We start from the raw sequence: 13,703 nt of genomic DNA on the forward strand, positions 1-13,703 counted from the left end.
TATCAGAACCAATATAAAATTCTAAGACACACAAAAAGCATAGGGTTAACATTATATCCCATAGCATTCGCATTGTGTAAGAAAGACTACATCTTGAACACGTACATTATTAAACAAAATTATAAAAGTCAGGTACGATATGAATATTCTAATGTGTAATTTTGAACCTTAACGTAGATTTATAACATTTTCAGCCAAATCGCTATGATATTTACAGTGTTGAAGTTTATGTTGATGTCTAGCACTGGGCATCCTGCCACAGACATGTAGGATGATATCCCACCCAGTCGCAATATCCTGACGCCAGGACGACCAGTCCTAACACTAGCCTCTTAATGCTGAGCGCCAAGCGTGTCAGTTGCTATTACTATAAGTTTTTGGTATCACTCGGTCGGGGTTTAAACTCACGAGGTGGACACTCTAACAACTTAGACCACAGGAATGGTCCATATTCTACCATTAATCAAAGACAAAAGAAAAGCACATAAGATAAATACAATGTATTACATCCTCCCATAGAGTAAACGACAGGTTTATACAATAGGGTTCTTATCATTCGTCAAATATGCAAACGATATCATAACAATTACATACGTAGACAGCTTATGAATGCATTTGCCCACCACGGAGAAGAACAAAGGGTCACTTTGCAAGTCCCAGGGATACACACACACACACACACACACACACATATATATATATATATATATATATATATATATATATATATATATATATATATATATATACATCGAGGACAAAACAAGCCAATAAACTTTCACTAACAAGGTGAGGCAGAAAGATGTCAGCATGAATATTATATTATATGAAATAAATTTAAGATAATCAAAATGTTTTTTATAATTTTAAAACCACATACCCTGATATTATGATTAGCAAAGGTATCAAATTCAAACCGAATACCTGAACAAAATGCAAGCTAAAAGTCTGAGTATTCGTTAGTAGTCAAAGTAATTTCACTTTTAATTATCAGTTAATTCATGGAAGACATCCTTTCTTTCCGGGTGATGACGACGCATTACAAATGTGATGTAGCGGGTACATCTTTGATATTATCATGAGAACAAAATGTTACTCTCTCTCTCTCTCATTTTGACAATAAAGCACATACACATCTTTCAGTGCAAACGTAGTACCAACAGTGCAAACCGTAGTCAATTACTAGTTGACGAGCACAAAGAGTGCAAAATTTCATGTTTGTTTCAGTGGGTTATAAGTCAAACCGAAACCAGGTATCAAGTTATCATTCCCAGGACATATAGGCGGGAAATTCCTAGCAAATGAATATCTGTTGGCTGGACCTATAGGAGTCAGGAAGTCTTATCACAATACCTTAACTCATTTTTTTTATATAAGTAATGTTCTTAAATGCTATCAGAGTTATCCGAGTGTAGGAAATCCTAATACAAAGTTTTAAGAACATTCCTGAGTGATTTGTTTTCTTTGCATTTTTCATGTAAATAACATATTTTATTATGTCATTGATTAGTAATCTGTATTGATTGGATCATATATATATGCTCGTCGACGTGGACAAGTAAATCAACTAGTTTTATAAGGCTTTCCGAGGTTTAAGACCATTCAAACAGATCCAGACAGTCTTTGAAGCACATAACAGTTTATCAAGGCATACTACGACAACCAAATTCTAAAGTGGACGACACAGCTTTAACTATATTCAGCTATTAATCAATATTAATCTCGTTTTTACTCTTCTTATCCTTATGTACGCGTGTTTTTAGCGTCGTTTACACTGATGGTTTACAAATATAGACACATGAACATGAAAAACACAGGTATCATAACCTGTACCTGAGTATTAACATGGTCCAGGAACGTTGTGAAAGACCCATTTCATGGCACAGCATTGCGTTTCTAATGAATTAGTAGTAGTCGAGAATTGTATGTCCAGGACAGCAAGCGTTGAAACGTGAAAGAAAAAATTTCACACAGAAAGACGTCAGCATTTATATTATTATGTATTAAATTAAATTTAATATAAATCAATCTCTTTTAATCAATTATAAAAATATATTATGTTTTATTTGCATAACTGTTGCCAAACTAAAACCAAGTGTTTCAAAACTGCAATCTACAAGTTCTAGTAGTCATTCGTGTGACATATAATCAGTTATATGTAATCTTATAATCTAACGCTCTTTATCAATTTCAATACAACTGTTCGTCTAAACTAATGTAGCACTTACTGTTGATCATATATATATGTTTAACATCTCCCTTTTTCTTGGTGCAAAGTCAACGTTATAAAATCTGCCCATAATATACAATTCTCTAATCAAATCAATTTGAGCATTTTTGATCAATGATGAGAGTTTCTTGAGCTATATAGTTTTATTGAAAGATCCTGAAAATATCCGTTTTAAGCAAGCTTGATGTATAACGGAAATTTTAGTGTTGACTCGGTATTCCAATGACGGTAGATTTAAGCTGATAATCAAGAGAGAGAACGTCCTGTTTTAAAGATCCCATGACTACAGACTAAATTGTTTGTGTTATCTGTGTATGTATGTTTTTTGGAATTTTGACTTAGTTTTAAAAAATGTAGTCATATCACGTCGATTTATGCAGTGTGGCTATTTATTGTGATGTATAACACGGGGCTTAATAACGCAGACATATAACATGATGCCCCACCCAGTCATTATTCTGACACAAGGCCGAGCAGATCCAACACTCATCTTTTAATCCTGAGTGCCATACAAGGCAGCAACTGGTACCATTTTTATAAGTCTTTAGTATCACTATCCCAGTGTTCAAACCAACAACCTCTCGCATCCGATGTGGAAGCTCTAGTTACATATGTCGCCGGATTTCTGACGTGTTTGTTTTCCTACATAGCAATTAAACATATTTTACCAAACACCACATCATGTGTACTAGAGCAATTATTTTGGTTTTATTCTAAACGAACGGGAATAATAATGAATTACAGAGATATGCATGCACAGTCGCATACGAAAGGCAGAGAAACGCAGAGAGAAAAGTAACAACATAAATAAAAAAATTAATTCAAATAAAGGAAGTGTAAATCAAACCCCACTGACAGAGTGAAGAAAGAGAAATACAATACAAAATACATATTTTAAACTGGCGTACGAATCAAGTAGAGACACTTGGTGAGCACAACATTTCAAGAGAAAAGAAGCTAAAAAATAATGTTCGCTCTTAAAACATTTTGATGAGTACATAAAATGACCAAGAGATATTATTATTCCAAATACACATATTGGCAATGATTTTAAAGACTGCACCGCCAGAACAACACATTACTGATGATAATGTGGTTAAAGGCATTATTGTGATAGGTTAATATTAGATACCTGCGTCAAAGAGATAAATATTCAGGAATTGTTCTAAAGAAATTGGAAAACATTTTGTGAAATTTGCGTCGATAGATGATACTCAACGCTCATTCAAGAATGTTGAAAAAGATTACTATAATCCCCGAAAGCTCATATTAATTGTATAAATTAAGAATGCATAATCTTATTATGTCCATTCTATATTTCATCTAAGTCTCATAATAGTACATGCAAATCTCAATTTCGCACATTATGTAGAAATTATGAGTCTGATCTGAAGTCATATTTTCCTAAGTACAAGTATGTTGTAATGGAACTTCAATTATGTTTGCTATATGATGGCAATTAAGCAAACCAATAAAGACAGAGCCTTCACAATGAGGATATTACAACGTGGTTGAGGTTTTCGATTTAATGCAATTCATCTATTGGTGAAAACAAACCCGAGTCTGCTTCTCTTTTGTGAAATTATGAACCATTCATATCGAACAGTTCGATTCACTTATTACCTATTGCGATAACCTCACACATCCCACATTAAGTGAACATTTAATTATAGCATCCACAATTATGCCGTTATGCTACTTGATGAGCAAAGAGTCGAACATTGGAAGATAGTGTTCCCTCAGCTGTTGAATATTGCTTGCTTTGTCGGTACGTCCTGTTATCATACGTTTGTACGCTAGAAAATCATCTCAGCTGTATTAGGCTACTTCCAAATGTCAATTTGGTACACTTTTGGGAAATAAAACTTTTTAAAAGTCTGATCGGAAATTCTTACCTCTGTCTACATGCATTAATGGTGAAAAGAAAATCGTGTCATTTCTGGTCTATATAGGATGAAAAATAAACAGCATAATTAAGATTTTTTTAAAAAAATGTCTCTTCACAAAGATCAAGGTGACGGTCTTGTGCTGAGTGCAATTCAATTGAAAGGTCCAAAAATCACAGACCGATTCTAATTTAGGAAATGATGTCAAATTAATGTCGAATGTTCTATATCACCTCTTGGTACAGCAAAGCGTATCAAATTAAATATTAAGGGATATAACAGCTATTTTGTTATCGGGTACATTGCTTTTGTTGCTAAGACTTCTAGTGACAGTGTCCTTTTTCAGAGAGTAGAGTGAGCCTTTGATAATGTTCCTCTCCATTATGTCATTTTGGCATAGGATTTGGTCCAAGTGAGTGTAATGTCAGAGCGGTGCCATCGTTGTATATAGTAGGTAATTAATAGGCATCAATTAGCTTAAAATATATTATTCTTTAATCCACTGGCAACTGATAGGTGTTGATCATGTTGACACTCCGTTAATTGATTTGTATCCCGTTTAGCCATTTACCAGAGCTACATCAGAAAAAAGCTCTTCCTAATGGGTTTAATTGGTAAATCATTCCTTAATTTGCCAGTCTTTTGATGAGGTCAGGTATGCTTCTGGAATTGATCAATGAATATATATTGATCACGGTGACCGTGTTATTACTAATCAGTCTCAGAGTAACAAAAGACGAACAGGAATAACATAATGAGATATTTTGTTTTAGAAAAACGGAGGCCTATGCAAGTACAGTCTTCTTGTGTTGTGTAACAAGGGCTTCTTATAAGAAAATTGAAAGCACACGATACACTCGCTGGTGACAAGAGGTTAATGCATTATCAAAGTGTGGATCCGAAGTCATATAAACATGAAACGTGAAATTCCTTTGGTTGGTCTTCAAATAGCCAACACGATTTATTACAAAATCTCGAACCATTTATTATTAACTGAAAATAAAACTTGATGTTTTAACTAATGTTACTTTTGTCAAAACATAGGAAAATCCAATCAAAAGATAACAAAGACTCAAATGCTGCTTATTCCAAATAGCAGAAAAATGATAAAGTCGGCCTTCACCTAACTCCAAGTCAGGTAACCATCGCGTTTGCTTCCACAAGATTTGCAGAGACGATTCCTTTGAGAAATATTACCCTAAACCCACAGTAAATGCTTTGGTACAGTTTTCCACACTTCCTCTCCTTCCCAAACCTCAAATCTATTCAGTCTGATTAATGGTCAAATTTTATGTCACGAATTTTCCAACAAAGCACGTATCAATGAGGCACCCAACATCTTGAATATTTTTATCATGACGTTGAAATTTAATGTGCTCTGGAAACATGTCATCAAACAGTTGATGAATATAATTGGGTCATATTCTTATTATTCAAAAAGAGACTCGGACAATTGTTTTTATTTGCTGTTATATGTTCTTGGGGAATCGGTTCAAGTCTCATTAAATTCTTTTTAGAATATTGTTTTGGAACATTTCACCATTTACGTTATTTTAAAAAAAAAAATTCATTCAATGCATATTTTAAAAAAACAAAAATGAAATTAATGAATATCGGAAATACAAAAAAAAAATGTTTTTTCAATCTTCTGATATAGTTCTAGTTGTCTTGCTCATGTTTCAAAATCCATATTAAGCTAACTCGTATGCTCATTATCTAGTACAGAAGAAGGTAACTTACTGAACTTTTATCATTAAAACTCACGTGTGGTCGAAACTAAAACAACGTAGGCATATCAATATGTTCAAAGTGTTTTCTGGTCGAATTATAGAACGTGTCGCACATTTTAAGGGTTCAACAACATTATGTAGCAATCTGCCTGCAATGACATTAGTTTAGCCACTCATCCAAATTCATATATATGAAATAATCTGAATCAGTAACGTTCACATCTACAACAGCATGAATGAAGTGAATTAAAGTGGATGTGAATATAAAACTTGTTTCCTGATATCCCATAGCCAACAAATAAATCCCATAGCCAACAAATAAATTCCATAGCCAACAAATAAAATCGAATATGCACGTGTTAAATAGAAAACATACATGATGAATCCTCACTACAGGAGATTTTGACTAAAAGAAATTCGCTAATATTAGGGAAAGACTTTACAGAGTCAAATAAACGTAATTTGAGTTGACGATGTATTAATGTGACTAAACCATATATACTAGTCCGTGTGTGTACTGACTATCACAAAGTCAATGATGTCGCCAAAACATATAAATTTTCAGTTCCATGAAGTGTTGACTGCATTTACAAAATTGTAACTTCACAATATATCGCCATTTTTGTTCATTACGAAGAATACTGGCAAATTACACTCACGGAAAGCACACACAAAATGTCGGCTCTTGGAACGCAAAACAAATTTTATCAATATAAACTGAGTCATCCGGTATAAGACATATTACGTCAAAAGTGCAAAGTTAAATGAACAAATTAATTGGTTGCAAAGTAAATCTATTTGTGAGGGACGTTTTGACTCATAGAGTGACAACCGGTCAATTATAAAAGGCTTTGATAGGATATTCAGATCATGCACATCTTAATTCTGTATATGAGGATTGAAAGTATATACATAGATAAAAAGGCTATAAATAAAGCCTCAACAATTCCAAATTGTAAACAATTTCTTTAGCTATGTCAAGATTACACTAAGAATTTTTAATATCGCACTTACTCTTTTCATCTTTTCTACATTTTCCTGAAATAAAACGAGGTCTGACGTTAGTAAGGTTTGGCTGTCAGGGTTGACAACTATAGTCACCAACACATGAAAATACAAGTATCGTAATATGCATAGTAATATAAATACGGGCCACGCCTTTTGGGAAAACATTTCATGACACTGACCTTTACGTTTTCGCTTTGTTGAAGGATAAGAGTCAATCGGCTATTGCGATCATTATTTGGGTTTAATGGAATAGATGTTCGAGGACAAGAAGCAAAGAAACGCACACGAAAAAAGGTCACGCAAAAATATGTCAGCATGACTATCAATTTTTGTAATAAAATATATATATATTATTTATTTTTGGAACTACTTATAATGCCATTATTATTATCGTTATTATCATCATCATTATTATTATTATTATTATTATTATTATTATTATTATTATTATTATTATTATTATTATTATTAAAGTATTCCCAATATAAAGGAATAACTAAAAATAATGCAACATAAAATTCCAAGAATCCATTCCCTTAAAAGTACTGCCACCTTACCTTATCAGTTTGTTCATGAAACGAGTCATTTTTTTCTGTTCATGACGACGAATGACAGCTGAAGTATCGGCATCTTCATTGCGTTCCTTATAATATTTTTGACATGGAAAAATAATTACTGTCTCTCGCGCTTTCATTTTGACAATAAAGTGCATTTGCTTGAATTGGAGCAAACATAGTACCGGTCTTACACATGTGTTGAGCATTGTTATACGGTGATCTTCTGACTAATCCTTCTCTCTCTACTGATCATAATGCATACGGCAATCACTCATTTTCCTCCTGAAGCATGATTGCAATTATCCTGTTTGTTTCAGAGGGCTAATGTAGAAACGGAATCCAGTCACATAAATGTGTAGTTTATTGTTTTACGAAGGATTCGGTCATTTTGATAAATAGGATACATATCAATCTAATCGCAGGTGAAGAGTGATGAGTGGGCTAATGAAATGTAATTCCCATGGGAAACCGATGGGATATACTTGTTTGAGCAAATGACACTCATATTGCTTTAATTACAGGTGTAAAGTACAACTTATTCAAGCATCTTGAATAAATTGTGTTGGCAGAATATTAAACATAATGTTTCAAAATACTTTCACATTTGCCCGTTTGTATTAAATAGAAAAGAAGAATGTTTCATATGTAACTGATGTCATTGTGCTTTAAAATGTCATTTAGTACGCATCAATAATGCAACATTCATTTTGTCTTATTTATTGTCATTGACTCTTAAACAAAATATTTTTTATTAAAGTATATTAATTAGTTCGTGAAGCCTTACGAATGGTCGAAACCCATGGAACATACCCAGACAGTTTTTCAAGTAAAACAAATCTTAGCAGGAAATCATGAATGTTTCGTATTATTCCATATATTTGATATAGTATTGACATTTATATAACATACATATAAATATTCGTCAATATATTTCGTACATTTGGAAACAGGGGATGAAATTGTGCAGAAAGAATTATTGAAACTAGAAATAAGACGTGAATCAAATTCCTAAGTGTTAACGATAATAAGGTATTAATAAATATTAATCTAATACGTACTCTTCTTCTCCTTTCTTTTTCCTTAAAGAAAAGAAAGCATGCGTAAGTTTGCATCGCTTGGGATTCGAATGCATTACAATATAGATACAAATCATCAAAAACACAAGTATTATACTTTGCACGAGTAGCAGCATTGTCCAAGATTATTGTGAAAGGCTTATTTCATGACACAGATCTTTGATTTTTTTGCATTTCTCAATGGTAAGCGTTAATCGGCAATTATGATGAACATCTGGGTTTCATGAGATGTATGTCGATGAAAATAAGCAAAGGTACGTGCATGAAATAAGGTCACTCAAGAAGAGGTCAGCGTGTAAAGCATTATTTACTGAAACAAATTTAATATAAATCATACTTTATTATTTACTTCTATATAGACATATGATTTTACTTTTATATATGTAAACAAACTTAAAACAAGTATTTAAAACAAAATGCAACCCACAAATTCCAGTTGTCATTATCATGCACAACATTTTTTACTTAATAGAACGCATCCTTCCTTGCTGGTGCAAAATACACGTGACAAATGTGAACTACGTTCCGCTGTCTGTATAAGTCGTACTGTCGTAGGCAGGAATCTAACATTCTTCCTTAATTTGACAATAAAGCAGATGTACGTCTAAATATATATGTTCGGACTGATGATCATATATATCTTTCTTTTATCTGCCAATACTTTAAGCTTATTTAATGCACTGGACAAGATAACAAATATGATCACTTCTGATGATTAATGAGAGCTTCATGAAATCTCTTTTTTTAATGAAAGGTCCTGAAAAATCTGTTTTAGGCAACCTTGATTTATCACGGAATATTTAGTGTTGAATCGGAATTCAACTGACGGTGGATCTAAGGGAATTGTCACAAAACCGAGAGAAGATCCCGCTTTTGAGGTCTAATGAATAGTGCCTAAATGTGTGTGTATCTGTGTGTTTAGGGATTTTTAACGAAACTATAACAATTTTAGTTATAGCACTTCAATGTCTGCAGTGTGATTGTTTATAGTGGTGCATGGTACTAGGGCGTTATGATACCGACATGTAATATGATGTTCTCACAAGTCATTCTATACTGACATTTGGACAAACATATTTAATATGAACTTTTTAAGGTTGAGCACGAAGCGAATCAGCTGGTTGTACTATTTGTATATATAAAAAACAATATGGATTGGCCGGTGTTCAAACCGGCATCCGGATCGGAAGCTCTAGTCACTTTTGACGCCAGAGCAGTCCAGACTAATTTTCTGATCGTATTTGGTTTCCTATTTAGCATTAGAACGTTTCTTGACAAAACACCATATTAAGTTTCCAGACGAAATATATCAGTTAATTTGAATTTAATCTAAAGATAAAGGAATAATATTAGGCACGGAATACTGAACATATGTTTGGGCATATTGACAAGTGGGTTTTCGTGACAAAGCAAGCGAAGACGATGAACTCTAGAATGCCTTATTATTTGTTTCCTATAAATTATCGAGTTTTCTGCAATAAAGCGGAAGATCTTTCAAAGCCTGTGCATTCAGTTATATTCACCTATTACAGAACACATTATTTCAGACTAAGCTTAGAAAGACATTTACCTGATCGACTCACACTTTTTGTAAAGCTTCCATATCAAAACTTGTTAATATTTCTGGGATACGTGCCTAAAACTATTGAGATAGATATACAACATGCTGAATTAGGATATTTCATTCCCGGTTGATTTTGACATTCAAAAAGCTAGTAATTACATCCTGGGTTTAGCTTCTTCCGAATTAATAACAATTATTATATTTGTGAATTGCCACGGAGCAGTTTTGATACACGTGCTTGTTTATATTTCATTTATATTGTGTGCCTAATCTACGTCCGCGATTGAGAGTACACTTTGTGACTACAGGATTTTTCTAATACTCTTATGATATTTACTCAAATTTCAGTTCATTGCCTACCCTTGTTTATGTGCCTATAATCGCCCAGTAACTTGTTAACAATTTGGTAGAACGTTCCATTATAAAACTGGGAATTCCAAAACAACCTATTGCTTCACGGGTTTCTCAGGTGTTTGACTTAAATATCAATTTGGGATGAAGCGAACTGATTGAAACACATTTGTGAATGTGTCATTGTTTTATGTGTGGACATTCAATACTATTGGAATTCAATTAAAATTATTTTAATTCTCTACTTAAAGAACATTTAGGATTACTTGAAACTGGATTGGCAATGTCGTATGTGTCGTTTACATTTTAATTTTATATTTTAGGGAAATAAATAGTTTGTTGACTATTCCTGAAATTGTTTAGTCTCTCGTTCTTCATGTTACTTATTATAAGATCTACGGTGGAAACACAAATGTATGAATGTGCCCGTAGTCCTTATTTGTTTAAATAATTTTGCAAATATTTAATATATTCTTTGAAATTAAACTTGATATGTTTCAGACTCTATGTAAATAGATGATTTGATTTAGCGTTAGAGATAATATGATCTTTCTAATACGAAAGCATCTATAACAAAACACGAGATAAAGAATATTTTGAGTTAGTCTTAATCGAGAAAAGATAATAAGAATCCTATCAGTGTAAATATGATTACTATGTCTTTCATATTTTGAAAAATACAAATGCAAATTGAGAAAGTGGAAAGAAACAATCAAATGTAAGTGGCAGGAGAGAAGAAAGAACAATGACCAATGAGCAAGATGACAGTATAATCAAATGCAACTGCAAAGAGAGAAGTGCGAAATATAAAGACAAAGATAAACAGAAACGCAGAACTGAAGACAAAAATCAGAGGAAACAGTCACAGAAAATGTAAAAACGAATTCAAAGAGAATGAATGAAATAAAAAGCCATTGACAGAGTGAGGAAAGAGAAACACAAAATAAATTAAATTAATGAAACTGGCAGACAAAACACGTACCATTCCCTACCTTGAACATCAGTTTAGATTGTGTTATTACCAGATATATTAGCTGAATACTACATTGCAAGAAAAAGATGTTGTTGATAAATAATTTACGTTCTTTGAGATTATTGATGAGTACAAAAGATGACCATGAAAGCTTTGGACATTGGTGTTCCAAATGTACCTATTGAAAGTGATCACGAGACCTACATTGTCAGAATAACACAGTAATGATGACGATGTGGTTAAATACATTATCATTTACGAGTTCTTACTTGGTATCTGCGTCATAGTCACTTAGGCTTAGGATTTGTTCAAAAGAACTTGGAAAAAAAACATGCGACATTGGCCAGAATATATGATGCTCAGCGCTCAGTTAACAAAGTTAATAAAGATTACTGTAACCTCCGAAAGCTCATATTATTTGAATAAATCAAGGTAAAATACTCTTCTCAGACATTTGCACGCTAAACCTTATATCAGGCTCAGGAGGGCACTTACAGATTGTCCATTTGACACAATGTATAGAAGGAAACATGATGAGACTGATTCGATATCCCTATTTTTTTACCTCGCGCAATTATGCTTAAACGTAAGGTCACATCCGTGTGATGTGGGACTGCAATTAATCACAATAATAAAGTGGGAGATTGTACAAAAGATGATATTACACATACATCAATGTTTGGGGTTGAACCTAATTGGTACGGCAAATTATATCGATATCAAATTTTAAAGGATACAAAAGTTTTCCAGAGTATTTTATTTATCAGGTACTTAGTCTTTGTCTGCGAAGTTTTTTCCTAGTGATAGCTTTCTTATTCAGGAAGGGAGTGATATTTTATTAATGTTCCTCTCCATTATGTCGACTTTGCACAGGAGTCGGTCACATGGTGTACGTCTGTCTGAACAGTTGATTCTGTGTCTATTGGAAATATTAGGGTATTAAAATGTATCAGTTAGCTGGATATTAGCGGATGTGGTCGATCCACTTGTAAATGAGCGATATTAATTATGTTGAGAATAGCATCACTGTTTTGTTTACTGTTTGTGAAAGTATTAGAGCTGTATGAGAAGTATACCTTTTTTAAAATTAAGGCAATTATGAAATTATTCTCTTTGATAATCTTTATATTGTTTTGTCTTTCTATTAGGTGACGTTTGATCCAAGTATTGCTCCGCTAAAGATCTTTTCATGTTAGTGTTCATCGGAACACTATTAATTTATCTTATTCATGTATGTGTCAATTTTTTAATGCCGTCACTCTGCTCCTAGCCATGATTAATCAAGAGATAATACTCCAATTGATGACATTTTGTAATAGTCATTATCTCGATGCTCCTCATGGTAACAAATGACAATCACGCGTTGACAAGCAGGAACAAATCATGAGATCTTCTATTTTAGCAAATCATGAGATCTTCTATTTTAGTAAAACGGAAGCCATTCAAGTACCGGTGTGTTATTTTGTGAAACAACCACATGAATAAATTGAACTAAAAAACATATCATGTGAGTAAGATCACTTGTTTCCTGATATCCTAAAGCGAACAAATACATTATACCATGAAGTTGAGATTGTATAAATTGTATACATATTAAGTAGCAAACATACATAATTAATCCTGTATAGAATAATGTTTGACAAAAATAAATTTACCAGTTCTAGTGAATTACTTCGCAGAATCAAGGAAAAGTAATTGGAGTTCACCATGTTTTAATATGACTAAACCTGATACACCATCCCAAGTGTGTACTGGATATCGATAGGTCATCTATGTCGCCAAAACATATTAATTTCCAATTTCATGAAGAAAAAGCTGCATTAATAAAAGTGTAAATTCAAAATATATCGCCAGTTTTGTCCATTAGGAATATCCTGGCTAATTCCACTCACGAAAAGCGCGAAAGAAACTTTCAGCTGTTGCCACTGCAAATGGACTTTATCAGTATAATGGGAATCATCTTGTATGCAACATGATCCGTCAAGATTACGGCGTTTAATGAACATGATTGTATATGGTCAATATAATATTTATGCGTCCATCGATGGCAACATGATCTACAGTGATACCTGGAAGGTTTCCTTTGAAACTATTCGTATAACTCAAAACATTTTCTTTCACATGGTAAACATTTCATTGACAATGCAGATTAAATGGTTGCAAAACAAATCTTTTTTTGATAGGATATTCAGGACATGCACACATTAAATCTGTATATACGGATTGAAAACATATACATATAACAGCTATAAATAGGACCTCACAAATTCCAAAGTGGAGACAAAACGATAACTATATGGATATTACACTTAAGACTAATGTCGCGCA

At 33.0% G+C, this 13,703-nt stretch overlaps 1 protein-coding gene and 1 long non-coding RNA gene across 2 annotated transcripts in view; both read right to left on the reverse strand.

Moving 5' to 3' along the window:
- Window positions 1-8,491, reverse strand: part of LOC149774074 (uncharacterized) — a 42,756-nt gene extending 34,265 nt beyond the window's left edge. The window contains exons 1-2 of the long non-coding RNA XR_016416967.1: window positions 8,470-8,491; window positions 6,861-6,884 (exon numbers count right to left, since the gene is read on the reverse strand). This is a non-coding gene — a long non-coding RNA (uncharacterized LOC149774074). The remainder of the gene's footprint in view (window positions 1-6,860; window positions 6,885-8,469) is intronic.
- Window positions 8,492-11,967: 3,476 nt separating this feature from the next.
- The window catches only part of LOC149774075 (E3 ubiquitin-protein ligase TRIM56-like), a 41,089-nt gene continuing 39,353 nt past the window's right edge, over window positions 11,968-13,703 (reverse strand). Inside the window, exon 6 of the mRNA XM_089945843.1 lies at window positions 11,968-11,988. Coding sequence (XP_089801969.1) covers window positions 11,968-11,988 — 21 coding nt within the window. The remainder of the gene's footprint in view (window positions 11,989-13,703) is intronic.

The sequence above is a fragment of the Sinohyriopsis cumingii genome, unplaced genomic scaffold, assembly GCF_028554795.1.
Source record: "Sinohyriopsis cumingii isolate HCF-2022 unplaced genomic scaffold, ASM2855479v2 utg000426l, whole genome shotgun sequence".
Lineage (NCBI taxonomy): Eukaryota > Metazoa > Mollusca > Bivalvia > Unionida > Unionidae > Sinohyriopsis > Sinohyriopsis cumingii.